At 57.2% G+C, this 12,272-nt stretch overlaps 1 protein-coding gene across 1 annotated transcript; it reads right to left on the bottom strand.

The window, feature by feature from the left end:
• Positions 1–3,863: 3,863 nt before the first annotated feature.
• On the bottom strand, positions 3,864–11,932 carry LOC133627097 (protein DGCR6). The gene is made up of 5 exons (XM_062010267.1): positions 11,770–11,932; positions 11,507–11,667; positions 11,131–11,231; positions 7,057–7,197; positions 3,864–4,621 (listed from the first exon to the last, which is right to left on the bottom strand). The coding sequence occupies exons 1-5, from the start codon at positions 11,886–11,888 to the stop codon at positions 4,538–4,540; spliced, it is 606 nt and encodes a 201-aa protein (XP_061866251.1). The 5' UTR covers positions 11,889–11,932; the 3' UTR covers positions 3,864–4,537.
• Positions 11,933–12,272: the final 340 nt, after the last annotated feature.

Raw genomic sequence — 12,272 nt, 5'->3', positions numbered from 1 at the left:
GCCGCCTCGCCCGGCCCGGCCCGGCCCCGCCTCCCGGAAGGGCGGATCCGGCGCGCTGCGGGAGCCCGTTGGCACCGGCGGTGCTGAGAGCGCTGCGCCCAGCGCGGCCGTGGCTCCGCCAGCGCTGGGTAAGGGGGTGGGATGACGGAGGGGCTGACGGAGCCCTGGCGGCGCACCGAGAGCGTTGCGAGGGTTCCCCCCGGCCTCCTGGCTGCGGGACAGGGGATGCGGGGCTGGGACGGGTGGATGCTGAGATGGGACGGGGGAGGTTGGGATGGGACGGGGGGTGCGGGGCTGGGACGGGGGGGTTGGGCTGCGACAGGGGAATGCTGGGCTGGGACAGGGGGTGCGAGGCTGGGGCAGGGGGATGCGAGGCTGGCACAGGGGATGCGGGGCTGGGACAGGGGGTGCTGGGCTGGGGCAGGGGGTGCAAGGCTGGGACAGGGAATGCTGCGCTGGGACGGGGGATGTGGGGCTGGGACAGGGGGTGCGAGGCTGGGACAGGGGGTGCGAGGCTGGGACAGGGGGATGTGGGGCTGGGACAGGGGGTGCGAGGCTGGGGCAGGGGGTGCTGGGCTGGGACAGGGGGTGCTGGGCTGGGACATGGGGATGTGGGGCTGGGACATGGGGATGTGGGGCTGGGGCAGGGGATGCGGGGCTGGGACAGGGGGTGCGAGGCTGGGACAGGGGGTGCTGGGCTGGAGCAGGGGATGCGGGGCTGGGGCAGGGGATGCGGGGCTGGGGCAGGGGATGCGGGGCTGGGACAGGGGGTGCGAGGCTGGGACAGGGGGATGTGGGGCTGGGACAGGGGGTGCGAGGCTGGGACAGGGGGATGTGGGGCTGGGACAGGGGGTGCGAGGCTGGGACAGGGAATGCTGCGCTGGGACGGGGGATGTGGGGCTGGGGCACTGCAGCCTGAGCTGCCGGTGAATGGGATGGCAGAAGCTGGAGGAGTTATCCCAAACCTCAGCCACTGGGCCAGTGAAGGGCAGGACCCAGCTCCTCTTCTCCTGGGCTGTGCTAAGGGTGAATCTGTCCCTGACCCCAGCTCTGGGAGGACAAGGACCTTCCACACCCAGGTTGGTCACCAGCAGCAGAGGGGTAGGGGCTCTTGAACATCCAGCCCACAGTCCCACTGCCCAGCGGCAGAGCAAAGGCAGGGCCTGGGCAGGAGCACAAAACCTCAAGACAGACAAGCGGAGCGTGGAGTCGTTCCACCTGGCTCTGGGGATCTGCAGCTCAGTGAAAGGGAATCACCACTTCCCAGCTCTAAGTCAAAAGGCATTTCTTTTCCAGAGGTGCATCACTTCCTCTGGAATCGACATAAATCTCCTCCTTCCTCCGCCCCTCATGGCAAAGGGGATTCCCAGGCAGTCACCTGCTCCAGCTAAACCTGCATTACAGGCTTCATGGAGCACCACAGCTCTTGTAAGTGGAGAGTGAAGTCACTCTCCAATGTCACCTCTAGTTTTGTCTCTACCCTGCTCCTTCTTGGGCACCTTGTTTTCAGATGAAGTGCAGCTCATCTAGAAGATGGCCCAGAGCTCTGGTGTCTCCAATGCCTTTTTGGAGCCCATCGTGCAATGCTAGAGACTCCCACCTGCATAAACCCACCCTTATCCACACTGCACTGACATCCTTATGGGGAGGAGACCTCACTATCCTCATCAGCCCCAAAGCTAGGAAAGGAATCAGGAAACAGGATTTGTCCCTTTCTGCCACCCATCATTCACCTTCCTGCAGCTCATGGGTGAACATGGGGCTGGCACAGAGCCGGAGCTCTCCCATCAGTCACCTCACACCACACTGGGCCCCTGGATCCATTCCCACATCCCCTCTCCATGCTGCTTCTGCCACACAGGGAAGCTCAGGGAGGTAATTAAGGTCCAGCTCCATGGGTGGCTGAGGCCACCTGAGCTCTCACCAAAGGGGTCCCCAAACACATGTTTCTGGGGCACTGTCAGAGGGCTGCACAGAGGCTTGGACCAGCCCAAACCCAGTAATCCCTCCCTGTGCCTGCGGCTCCTGTGCACCAGCGGGTCCAAGCCTGGCACAGCCCTCAGCAGCGCAGCTGCGGGACGACAGGCACAGTGGAGCTGTGGGAAGGTGTCACCCTCCAGTGACACAGAGGCACTTGCTTGGAAAAGATACCTGTGTCTCAGCAGTGCTTTGACAGAGCAGGGGGCTGAACAAGGTTTCCTCCGCTGCAGTTGTGCTGACTGAATACTCCCTGGTCACGAGCTGCTTCATCCCAGCTGCTTTATTCCCTTGAGAGAAGCTCCTACAGCAGTTCCCCACGTCTGCCCACCCTGCTGCTCCCCACTTCAGCTGGAAAAGCCTTTCTGAAACCCAACCCGAGTACAGGCAGGCAGAATTTCAGCCTGGCCTGGCTGCCTGGCAGAGCCAGCAGTGACCAGATGGCAGGAGCAGGGGGGGTGAGAGCTGCCGTTGCCATGGAAGTGCCAGAGCAGCCCACTCACAGCCAGGCCCAGCCCCATGCCCAGCCGTGGCTGTGACCAGCTCTCCTGGCAGATCTGGGCCCAGATGGGCTCCACAATTGGTGGTAGAGGGGGGTGAAGTGGGGCTGAGCCCACGGGCAGCAGCTCTGGCTGCCCCTGGGCTCCTCCAGCTGCAGCAGCACTGTGGGAGTGCCTGTGTTGAAGGGGAGAGGAGGAAGATTCCTTCTGAGAGGCAATGTGACCCCTCCCCACTCCAGCACCTGGGCAGCCTCCTTTCCTGCAACAGGACTCATCACTCAGCCCTGCACTCCTCATCCTCACCTTGCTAAGAGCTCTGGTCACAGGCAGAGGAACGCTGATGCCATCTTTTCCCAGCGAGCTCTGTGTTCTCACAGGGATGGAGGGGTCTCCAGAGGGGAATGTTGCCCACTCTGCTCCTCACCATGTTAGGACCCAGCTGAGGGCCGAGTGGCAACACAGTTCAAGGTGCTTCACGAGGATCCTGCAATGGTGCAAGTCTCACCTCAGCCCACTTTCCAGCTGGGGATTTTCCTCCAGGAGACCCAAGCACAGTACCTCTTGTCTTCAGCTGCTGAACCACAGCAGCACCTTCCCGTGGGGAGGAAACATCCACTCCTGATGCAAACAGGAGGGAGGTCTCAGCCCTCCACTTGCAAAAGCCTCATTGGTCCTTGTAGCTACTGATCTTCAGTGTGTTTGTCTACAGCAGCAGGCAACTCCTTCACCAGCCACTACCTCTCCCTACCAAAAAGCCACCCAGGAGCTTTCCCCAACACCTTTGCAGGTCTCCTTGCCTGAGCTATCCCTCCCACTCCACAGCTTGCACCAGCTCCAGAGAGCTGCTTTGATGCACCTTCAGCAAGGAGTTCTGATCCCCCTCCCAACCTTGGGAATGAACACTGCATCTTCTCCCACTCATCTGCTGTGAAGAGCTTGCTGCAGGGGGTGCAGGCAGGAGGAAACCACAACACACAGATGTTTCCCAAAGACAAAGCTTTGCTCTGGGTGTGCCAGAAAAACCCCTCAGCAGTGACCCAGCTGAAGTCAAAGCCCTTCAACACATGATGGCCCAAATCCTTCAGCCACCCCAAAACAGCTTCTCTGACTGGAACTTGGTCGGTGAAGAACAGCAGCAGCAACAGGCTCCCTCACACCACCCCGTTTCCTTTGGGCAGCCACTGCCACACGCTGCCTGGCACCAGCACGTCTCTCACACACCTGAAGTGACCTTTTTACCAAGTTTTCAGCCAATGCCCCAACTCCTTCTGTGCCCCTGGCGTGCGACTCAGGCTCCCAGGGTCATTAGGCTCAGCCCTGGAAGGTCTCAGAAACACTCAAGGGCATCCCAGACCCCACACTGAGCAGGCACGAGACAAACGGGGACATTTAGAAAGCTGCAGCCCCAGAAGACAGGACAGAATATTTTATTTCTCTTCACTTGGAAACTGGTTTAAAGTCAGAAAGCAAAAGCTCTCGAGCTGCCTCTGCTGCTGGAGCTGGGAGCACACGCTGCCATCGCCACGGGCTGCCAACACCAGGCAGCAGCCTCTCACACACTGCCTTGGGCTCTCTCAGGGAAGGGCCTACCTGCTCCTGTCTCCACAGGCACCGATGCCTCTTGCAGATAAACCCTGGGACATCCTTTTTGTCCCCAGCTGCCAAACATCTGCCACGCTGAGGCAGCACGGCACAGCCAGCCCACTTCGCTTCCCGCTGCTGCTCCTCAGCCCTGCCAGAGACACTCGCTGCTCCCCCCGCAGTCCCAAGAGGAGATTGCAATTTGGACATCACGTTGCTCACCCATCCAGCTGGATTCACCCTCACAAGCTGGGCTGGCCCAGTCCCCACTCCCCGGCCCTGCACCCTCCTCTTGGCACGGGCGGCAGTGGATGCCCCCAACCACCCCCTGCCCCAGCTCTAATATCACCTAAGGGCCTCAGCTACTTCTACAGCCATGACCCACTTCCCCACACTATATAAAGCAAATGCACTAACACTGTATTGGGTAGAGAGAAATCAGAAGAAAACTCTGGGAAGTAAAGAGCAGATCTGCTCCTTCAGGAAAAAGCCTTCTCAGCCTCGGATTCCCTCTGTTGTAGCTTCCGGATCAGCTCCAGCAAGTTCATCTGTAAAGCCAGCTCCTGCAAAGGGAGAGAGATGTTTTTGCAAGACTAAGCTGATCCTGTTCCCTGCCACAGGAAGCAGAGGATTGGTTTGTGCCACCCACTCAAGAGCTACTCATCTTCAGGGAACAAAAGGAAAACCACACAGACACAAACCAAAGCCTTCATCTTCCTTAAGCATTGCTGTAAAAGACAGGGCAGCAACATCAGTGGGGCACACTGCAAACTGCAGCTGCCTTAATGAATTGTAAAGCCCTGGAATTCCTAAGGATTCAGAAAGGTTCTTGCTTCTCTGGGATAATGTTAGCCCCTTCTGCAGGGTTCCCCCCTGGAGCAGGCTCCAGGAGCAGGCCCACAGCATCCCTCGCACAGACAGCACACAGCAGAGTCAGCAGAGCTCCCTCCCCTCATCCTCCAACAGCATCTTCAACACCCTCATCCTCTTCCAGCACAGAAGGGCAGGAAGCAGGAGGGATTCTTTGGGTGCTCTCTACATAGAGTCTAAGCCATATGGAACAGAATGCTGTGCTGGGGCACCAAATTCCCACAGAGAGGACTTGGGGGACAACGTGTGCTCAAAGCCCCAAAAGCCAACTGCATGCTGGGCTGCATCCAAAGCAGTGTGAGCAGCAGGTCAAGTGAGGGGATTCCCCCCCCCTCTGCCTCCAGCTCTGGGGCACCAACGTAAGGAGGACATGGACCTGCTGCAGTGAGACCAGAGGAGGCCACAAAGATCATCAGAGGGCTGGAGCACCTTTCCTTATGCAGACAGGGTGACAGAGTGGAGGTTGTTCAGCCTGGAGCAGAGGAGGCCCCCAGGGAAACCTTACTCCAGCCTAACAGTCCCTAAAGGGAGCGATAAGGAAGCCAGAGAGGGAATTTGTACAAGGGCAGGTAGTGACAGGACAAGGGGTGATGGCTTCAAACTGACAGAGGAGACATTTAGGTGAGGTATTAGGAAGAAGTTCTTCCCTGTGAGGGTGGTGAGGCCCTGGGACAGGCTGCCCGGAGAGGCTGTGGCTGCCCCATCCCTGGCAGAGTCCAAGGGCTGGTTGGATGGGGCTTGGAGCAACCTGGGCTGGTGGAAGGTGTTGCCCATGGCAGGGGGGTTGGGACTGGATGATCTTTAAGGTCCCTTCCAACCCAAACCAGTCTGGGATTCTATGATTTCATTCCCCTTCAAAAATTCCCTTTTCCATGATTGTAATCAAATGGAGACTCTGTCTCCTGTAGCCCCCAACATCAGCTTATGGTTTCCTTACCCTCTGCTTGTTCTTTAGTTAGATTTGGCTCAGAAGCCCTTTGGCACAGAGACACAGCAGCAGCCCCGTTCTGTGACTCAGCCTTGCAGACATTACAGGATGGAAACAAAAAACCTGGCTTTGTACAAATATATCAACTGCATAACCAGGCAGGTTATAGAACAGCCTGAGAGGAAATGCATCCACTGAGGGGAAATGCACAGAGCTCAGACTCCAGCAGGGGTTTCTCACATGATTGGGGCATTCACAGGTAGAAGCCAAGGGCCAGGTCTGGTTTGCCAGCTGTTGTAAAGGCAAACATAAACAAACTGCAGGAAACAGGAACCCTGGTAAGAGTTATTACTTACAAAAATAACATAAGAGGCAGGGGTGGGAGGGGAAGAGAAAGAGCTGCTTTCATTACACAGATAAGGAATAGCAGCACAGGGAAAAGAAGAGACTTGTTCAAGGCTCCACAACCAGACATCGGGTGGGTTTAGAAAAGGCTGTTGGAGCTGGGGTTAGCTAAGCCATCTTCTCTCAGCTGATGAGATTTAATCAGCTGAAAAAACATCCCAAACAACCCAATAGAGTTAAAAAGAGCCTCTTTCCTCATTCCCAGCAAGCTTCTGTGGCATCACAGTGAGCCTTTGGAGGTCTTGCTTTGTCATGCCTGCGGCGGCGTTCAGGGAGCAGAAGATAAGGCAGGCGGCTGCCCACGACTCTGAAGAGCAGAGGCAGTGGGGAAGCTGAGAGCAGCTCTCCTGATCACAACCTGAGATCATCATCTCCAGCAAGTCACGTGCAGGAATTAACAGGAGGCCTAATGAAAATGCTTCCTGAAGGCAATCCGTACAGCTCAGCTCGGTACAAAAGCAAGAAACCCACACAGCTCCTTGTTTTGGTGTTATTCAGAGCTACTCCAGAGGCACAGCACTGCAGGCTGTTGGCACAGCACTGCTTCCCTCCTCGCTGGCAAAAACACTGCAGAAAGCTGGGGATGTTGCCCTGTCTGATGGGTTCTGCTCCTTCCTTATGAACCTGGTACCAGGTCTACCCAGGGCACATTGCACACCGGCTGATGAGGCAGAGGAAGGGCCCTGTCTTCCAACCCAGTGACTCAGGACTCATGAACAGCAAGGTTTCTTAAAAGAATAAAGGTATCATCACCAGAGTACTGTCAGATCTTACACTCCCAGCCTAAACACCAACCTGTGGGTTGGTAGTGATGTAGAAGCCAGACACTCCAGCCTTCTCCAGAGTGCTCTGTTGGTCAATCACTTTTTGGTCCAGTTCCAAGACTATCCTCTCATCCATCATTCGCTGTTCCTCTCGAATTCGTTGCTCCACAGCCTGAAAAACAGTCAATAGGAAAAATATAAAGGTGGAATATCTGCCCTCTTCCCACTTTTTTCTCATCTCCAAGTCTTCTACTGGATCTGAAGAGATCCTGCAACACTCCTGCTCTGAAGAGCACCAAGGAGGGCAGCGGGCAGCCTGCACAGCCCCAGATCTCGCCTCCTCTGCTTGCCATGCCTGATAGCAAAGCCATTACCCAAGAAAACACAGCCAAGGCACTGCCCAGCCTGCTTTCACAGAATCCCAGCATGGTGGGGGTTGGAAGGGCCCTGCAGAGCTCCTCCAGCCCAATCCCCTGCTAAAGCAGGTTCTCCTTGCTCAGGGGGCACAGGAACGTGTCCAGGTGGGTTTGGAAAGCTATCAAGAAGCAGCCTCTACACCCTCCCTGGGCCAGGGCTCCATCATAGGAAAGCTTTCTGTGTGTCTGGAGGCTAGGAAAGACCATGAGCAACTGATGGGTATCTGATTGGCCTTTCTAGTGAGCCAGTGTTCCAGCAGCACTAGGCACTGCAGCAGCATGGCCTCCAAAGAAATCAGCAACCCAAGAACTGTGCAGCACTCCCAGGATGGGTGAGGCTGAAGAAAGGCTTGGAGGAGTAGCACAGGCCACAGAAGCTCACCAAGGTGCCGGTTCAGACACCTCCCAGAGCCTTCATGTTCCTTGGATGTTAACACACAGAGCTGGAGCTGTGAATCACTCCCAGATGCCATTTCCTCACCAAAGGAACCTAACCTTGCAACTGGGAAGCCAGTTTATATTGCATTGACAAGAAAGTGAAGTCTCACTTGAGCCTACAGCAAGCTGGGGCTCTACTGTAGCAGATCCAGAACGTGATCAAACAAGGACGTTGCACAACAGCCCACAGCAGAACACAGCCTCTCCTGCCTTGCCAACATGTGCCCAAGCTCAGCAGAGAAACCTCTGCATTGCTTCTGAAGGGGCACAGTGACCATCTGCTCCCTCAAAGGCACTCTGGAAATCAGGAGTGATGGGCACACTCTCAGAGCACTCACATGCTCTGCCAGCTGCAACCTGGCTCTGGAAGAACCCTCCACCTACCAGAAACTCTGCCAGAAAGGGGAGAAAAGAGCAGAATCCACAAGGGACAAGGAAACCTCAGCTCAACTGTAAAGCCATGTGTGAACAGGGCAATGCAACCTTACAGGGCTGCACTGAGCAAGACACAGGGGAAGTCAGGATGCGCCACGTCTCACCTCAATCAAAGGAAGGCTCCTTCTCTTGCAGCCACTACATGGCACAAGTCTCAAAGTAAAGGGAGGCATATGTTCACATGGAAATACTCAGGAGGGTTAGCTACCTTGACTGCACTGACAGGGAGGGGTCTGGGTTCCCCTCCAGCAGTGCCTGGCTGTTACAGGATCCAGGCAGATCTGTACCGGAGAAGAGAGCTGACAGTCTGTGTGCTGGGGAAATCCAGGATGGAATGGCAGAGCTCTCAGCCCTGCACAGTCTGGAAGAGAGCTGAGGTTTGTCTGCAGCATGGACGGGTCAGTGGCTGTCTGCACAAGGCCTGACCTTGACAAAGAGCAGTTGGCATGGAGTGGGAGGTACCTGATGGAGCCTTTCTTGGACGTCCAGCACTCAGTGTCTCACCTTTTCAGTCAGGTTTGGGAAAGCTCCACAGGACTACAGGCTCTTAAGGCAGATGCAAGACTTGGATCCACCAAAAGATTAGCAAACATCAGCTGCTGCACAAAAAAGGACTTGAGGAAGGATCTTCTTAGAATAAACATGGAGAAATTCAAGACAACTGAAGCCTCAATAAAAGTCAGGGCAGAGGGGATAACTGCCTCCCTCACTATGGGATGCTAAGGAACCTAAGCTCTGTCCTTACACCTTCTTCAACCTAGATGTTCATGCCCCTTGTGGGAGACAGGAAGGATTCAAATCCCTCATCCCACACAGACCTTCCTTCCTCCTGGCTGCCTTAGAGGAGGGAGGAGGCATCACACCATGTTTCCTCCTCTGCCTGTGTTGGAGAAGTGACTTTCCTTGGGTTTGAAAAAAACCCCAGATAAATGTCTAAATACTGTGTGGGGTTGGCACTTGAGTCCAGGCTACAGAGAAGTGCCAAAATCTTGAAGAAAAGTAAGGCTCAAACACAAGCTTTTGCTTCAGCTCCCTCTCCTGGGAGCCCAATCCCAAGCTGCTCCATGGGAGCTGATCTTTGAGGCCCTTAACCACAGAGGGCAGCTCTGATGGGACACGAACCAACTGTCACTGAGATGATCAATCTGTTCCCAAAATGCTCTGCAGCAGAAATATCAGAGGATAAAAAAAGGGAAGAAGTAACTGTAGTAACACCTGGGTGAGGAAAATAGAAGAGGAAAGGCAGAAGGGAAGGTGGAAGGAGGTAGGAAGAAGTAATGACTCATAAGGCTACTAAATGAGTGAAGACAATATTGGAAACGCTCTAAAACAGGCAGGATAGGTTAATACCTGCTGCAAGCAGAAGTTACTTAGAGAGGGTGTAACAGGGACAGCTAACAGAGGTCCAGCCTGGCTTCAATCACCTCATGGAAACACCAACCCAGAAGGCCAATAGCAAGTGCTGACACGGTGCTTGGCACCTCTATTTACACAGAGATTCCTTTGCCTTGCCTGGAGCAAAGTAACTTCTCCCCTACATTTAAACATCAACACAATTAGCCACTTGCAGTCTCCTTTACCTTCTAAACCAGCCTTTATCTTACCACTGATGTACAGGGGAGTCCTCTGGGACTGAATATACCACTCATGCTGAAGGGCCTTTCTCCAAATGTCTTGGGATGGATGCCCACAGAAACTATTTCTATGCTTATGTATCTCAAGGTAATTCTTCCTTATCAGTGCTACTTGGCAAAATGGGATTTTTTGAGTATTCTCTGCTTCCTACTTGCTATAACTTAATGGCAAACTTCACATACTTTCTCTGTGTTTTCTGTCAACTTGCTCTCTATCTGTACCCAGGCTTCAACCCAACAAATGACAAAGAATTGTTAAAGTATTGTGGAGGACATTGCCCAAAGTGAGCTCCTCAGCTTCCATGGCTCCTGTATCACACCTGGAATGCAGCTATCCAAGATAGAGAGAGCCTGGAGCCACACTCCTGGGGGGACAAAGAGCAGAGCAGGAGGAGAGGACTCCCAAGTTGGGGCTGGAAACCCAGGGCTGCGTTAGCAAGATCAGACAGGGTGGCTAGTGGCTCTCAAGGGGAGAGACAGGGCAATTAGTTAAACCCCCTGGAGATGCTGATCCTGCAGCAAAGGGACAACGTGCCCTCATGGGCAAGAAGCCAAAGGCAGCCTGGGGGCACCAAGAAGAGTGTGGGCAGCAGGTCGAGGGAGGTTCTGCTCCCCCTCTACTCTGCCCTGGTGAGACCTCATCTGGAGTCCTGTGTCCAGTTCTGGGCTCCCCAGCTCCAGAGGGACAGGGAACTGCTGGAGAGAGGCCAGTGCAGGGCCAGCAAGATGCTGAGGGGACTGGAGCATGTTCCTTATGAGGACAGGCTGTGGGAACTGGGGTTGCTTAGTCTGGAGAAGACGAGACTGATGGGGGATCTCATTAATATTGACAAATATCTCAGTGGTGGGTGTCAGGGGGTTGGAGCAGCACTTTTTTTCTCTTGAATCTAGTGACAGGACAAGGGGTGATGGGATGAAGCTGGAACACAAAAAGTTCCATTGAAACATAAGGAGAAACTGTTTCAGTGTGAGGGGAGGGAGCCCTGGCCCAGGCTGCCCAGGGAGGGTGAGGAGGGTCCTGCTCTGGAGGTTTCCAAACCCACCTGGACATGTTACTGTGCCCCCTGATCTAGGTGGGAGCTACTTCTTGCGGGGGGGGTTGGACTGGATGATCTCTAAAGGTCCCTTCCAACCCCTGCTATTCTGTGGGACCCCTGGGAAGGGGCCCAGACCCCCCCTCACCTCCATCTCCCGCTGCTGTGCCGCACGGAGCAGCGGCAGGTTGTGGGGCCTGCAGCACTGCTGGGCCTCCTTGTGCCGGTGGAACAGCTCCTGCTTCAGCCCTGCAGAGGGGATGGGCAGCGAGTCAGGGCACAGCATCACCACGTCCCCTCCCCAGCCCATCACCCCCTACCTCACACATACCCCAGGCTGGGCTGGGCTCCACACCATTCCCCCCATCACCCTCCCCACGCAGTGTCCCCAGCACAAACCCCACTCCCCAGTGCCCTCTCCCAGTGCCCCCCCACTGCCCCATCAGCGCGCTCCTCCGGGTGCCCCCAGCCTCTTGCCCCAGCCCTCCGCGAGCGCTCCCGCTGGTGCCCCCGGCGCCGCGCACCGCGGTGCTCGCTGTGCAGCTGCAGCCGCTGGCTGTACAGGTTCTTCTCGGTGAGGTGTTGGATCTCCAGCAGGCCCTGCACGATCTCGAACACGGTCCCGTCCAGCAGCGCCAGCGCCAGGTCGCTCAGCGTGGTGTAGGAGAGACGCTGCTGACAGGGGCTGCGGCGACACCGGCGGCGGCTCAGCGGGCGGCTCCGCGCCAGGCCCGGCGGCGGCTCCGCGCCAGGCCCGGGCGGCTCCCACCCCCCAGCCGCCGCTCACCTGGGCAGCGCCTTCACCAGCGCCTGCAGCTCGGACAGCAGCCGGTAGTGCCGCTCCTGCTGCCGGGACGGCTGCTGCTCCGCCGCCTCGTACCCCCCTGCCCCGCACGGCCGCTCCATGGCCGGGCCAGGCCGGGCGCGCTCCCGCGCCTGCGCGCCGCCGCCTCCCGCCCGCTCCCCTTGCCCCGCCCCGCGCATGCGCGCCCCCGCTCCCCTTGCCCCGCCGCCCATGCGCGCCCCCGCCCCGCGCGCCCCCGCCCCGCGCGCCCCCGCCCCGCGCGCCCCCGCCCCGCGCGCCCCCGCCCCGCGCGCCCCCGCCCCGGCCCCTCAGCGCGGCGCGGGGTGGCTGCAGCGGCGGCCGCGGGCGCTCGGACGGGCCGTGCCCGGGCTCGGCGGCTCCCCGGGGGGATGGTTTCGCCGCGGCCCTGAGCGGGGTGAGCTCGGCGGCGGCCCCAGCGCCGCACGGGTGTCTCGGCCCCTCCGGTCATGGTCTCGCCCCCGCCC

This window comes from Colius striatus, chromosome 17 (genome assembly GCF_028858725.1).
Source record: "Colius striatus isolate bColStr4 chromosome 17, bColStr4.1.hap1, whole genome shotgun sequence".
NCBI lineage: Eukaryota > Metazoa > Chordata > Aves > Coliiformes > Coliidae > Colius > Colius striatus.
Note: the sequence above shows the minus strand (reverse complement) of the source record. Positions and strands in the feature narration are given on the sequence as shown.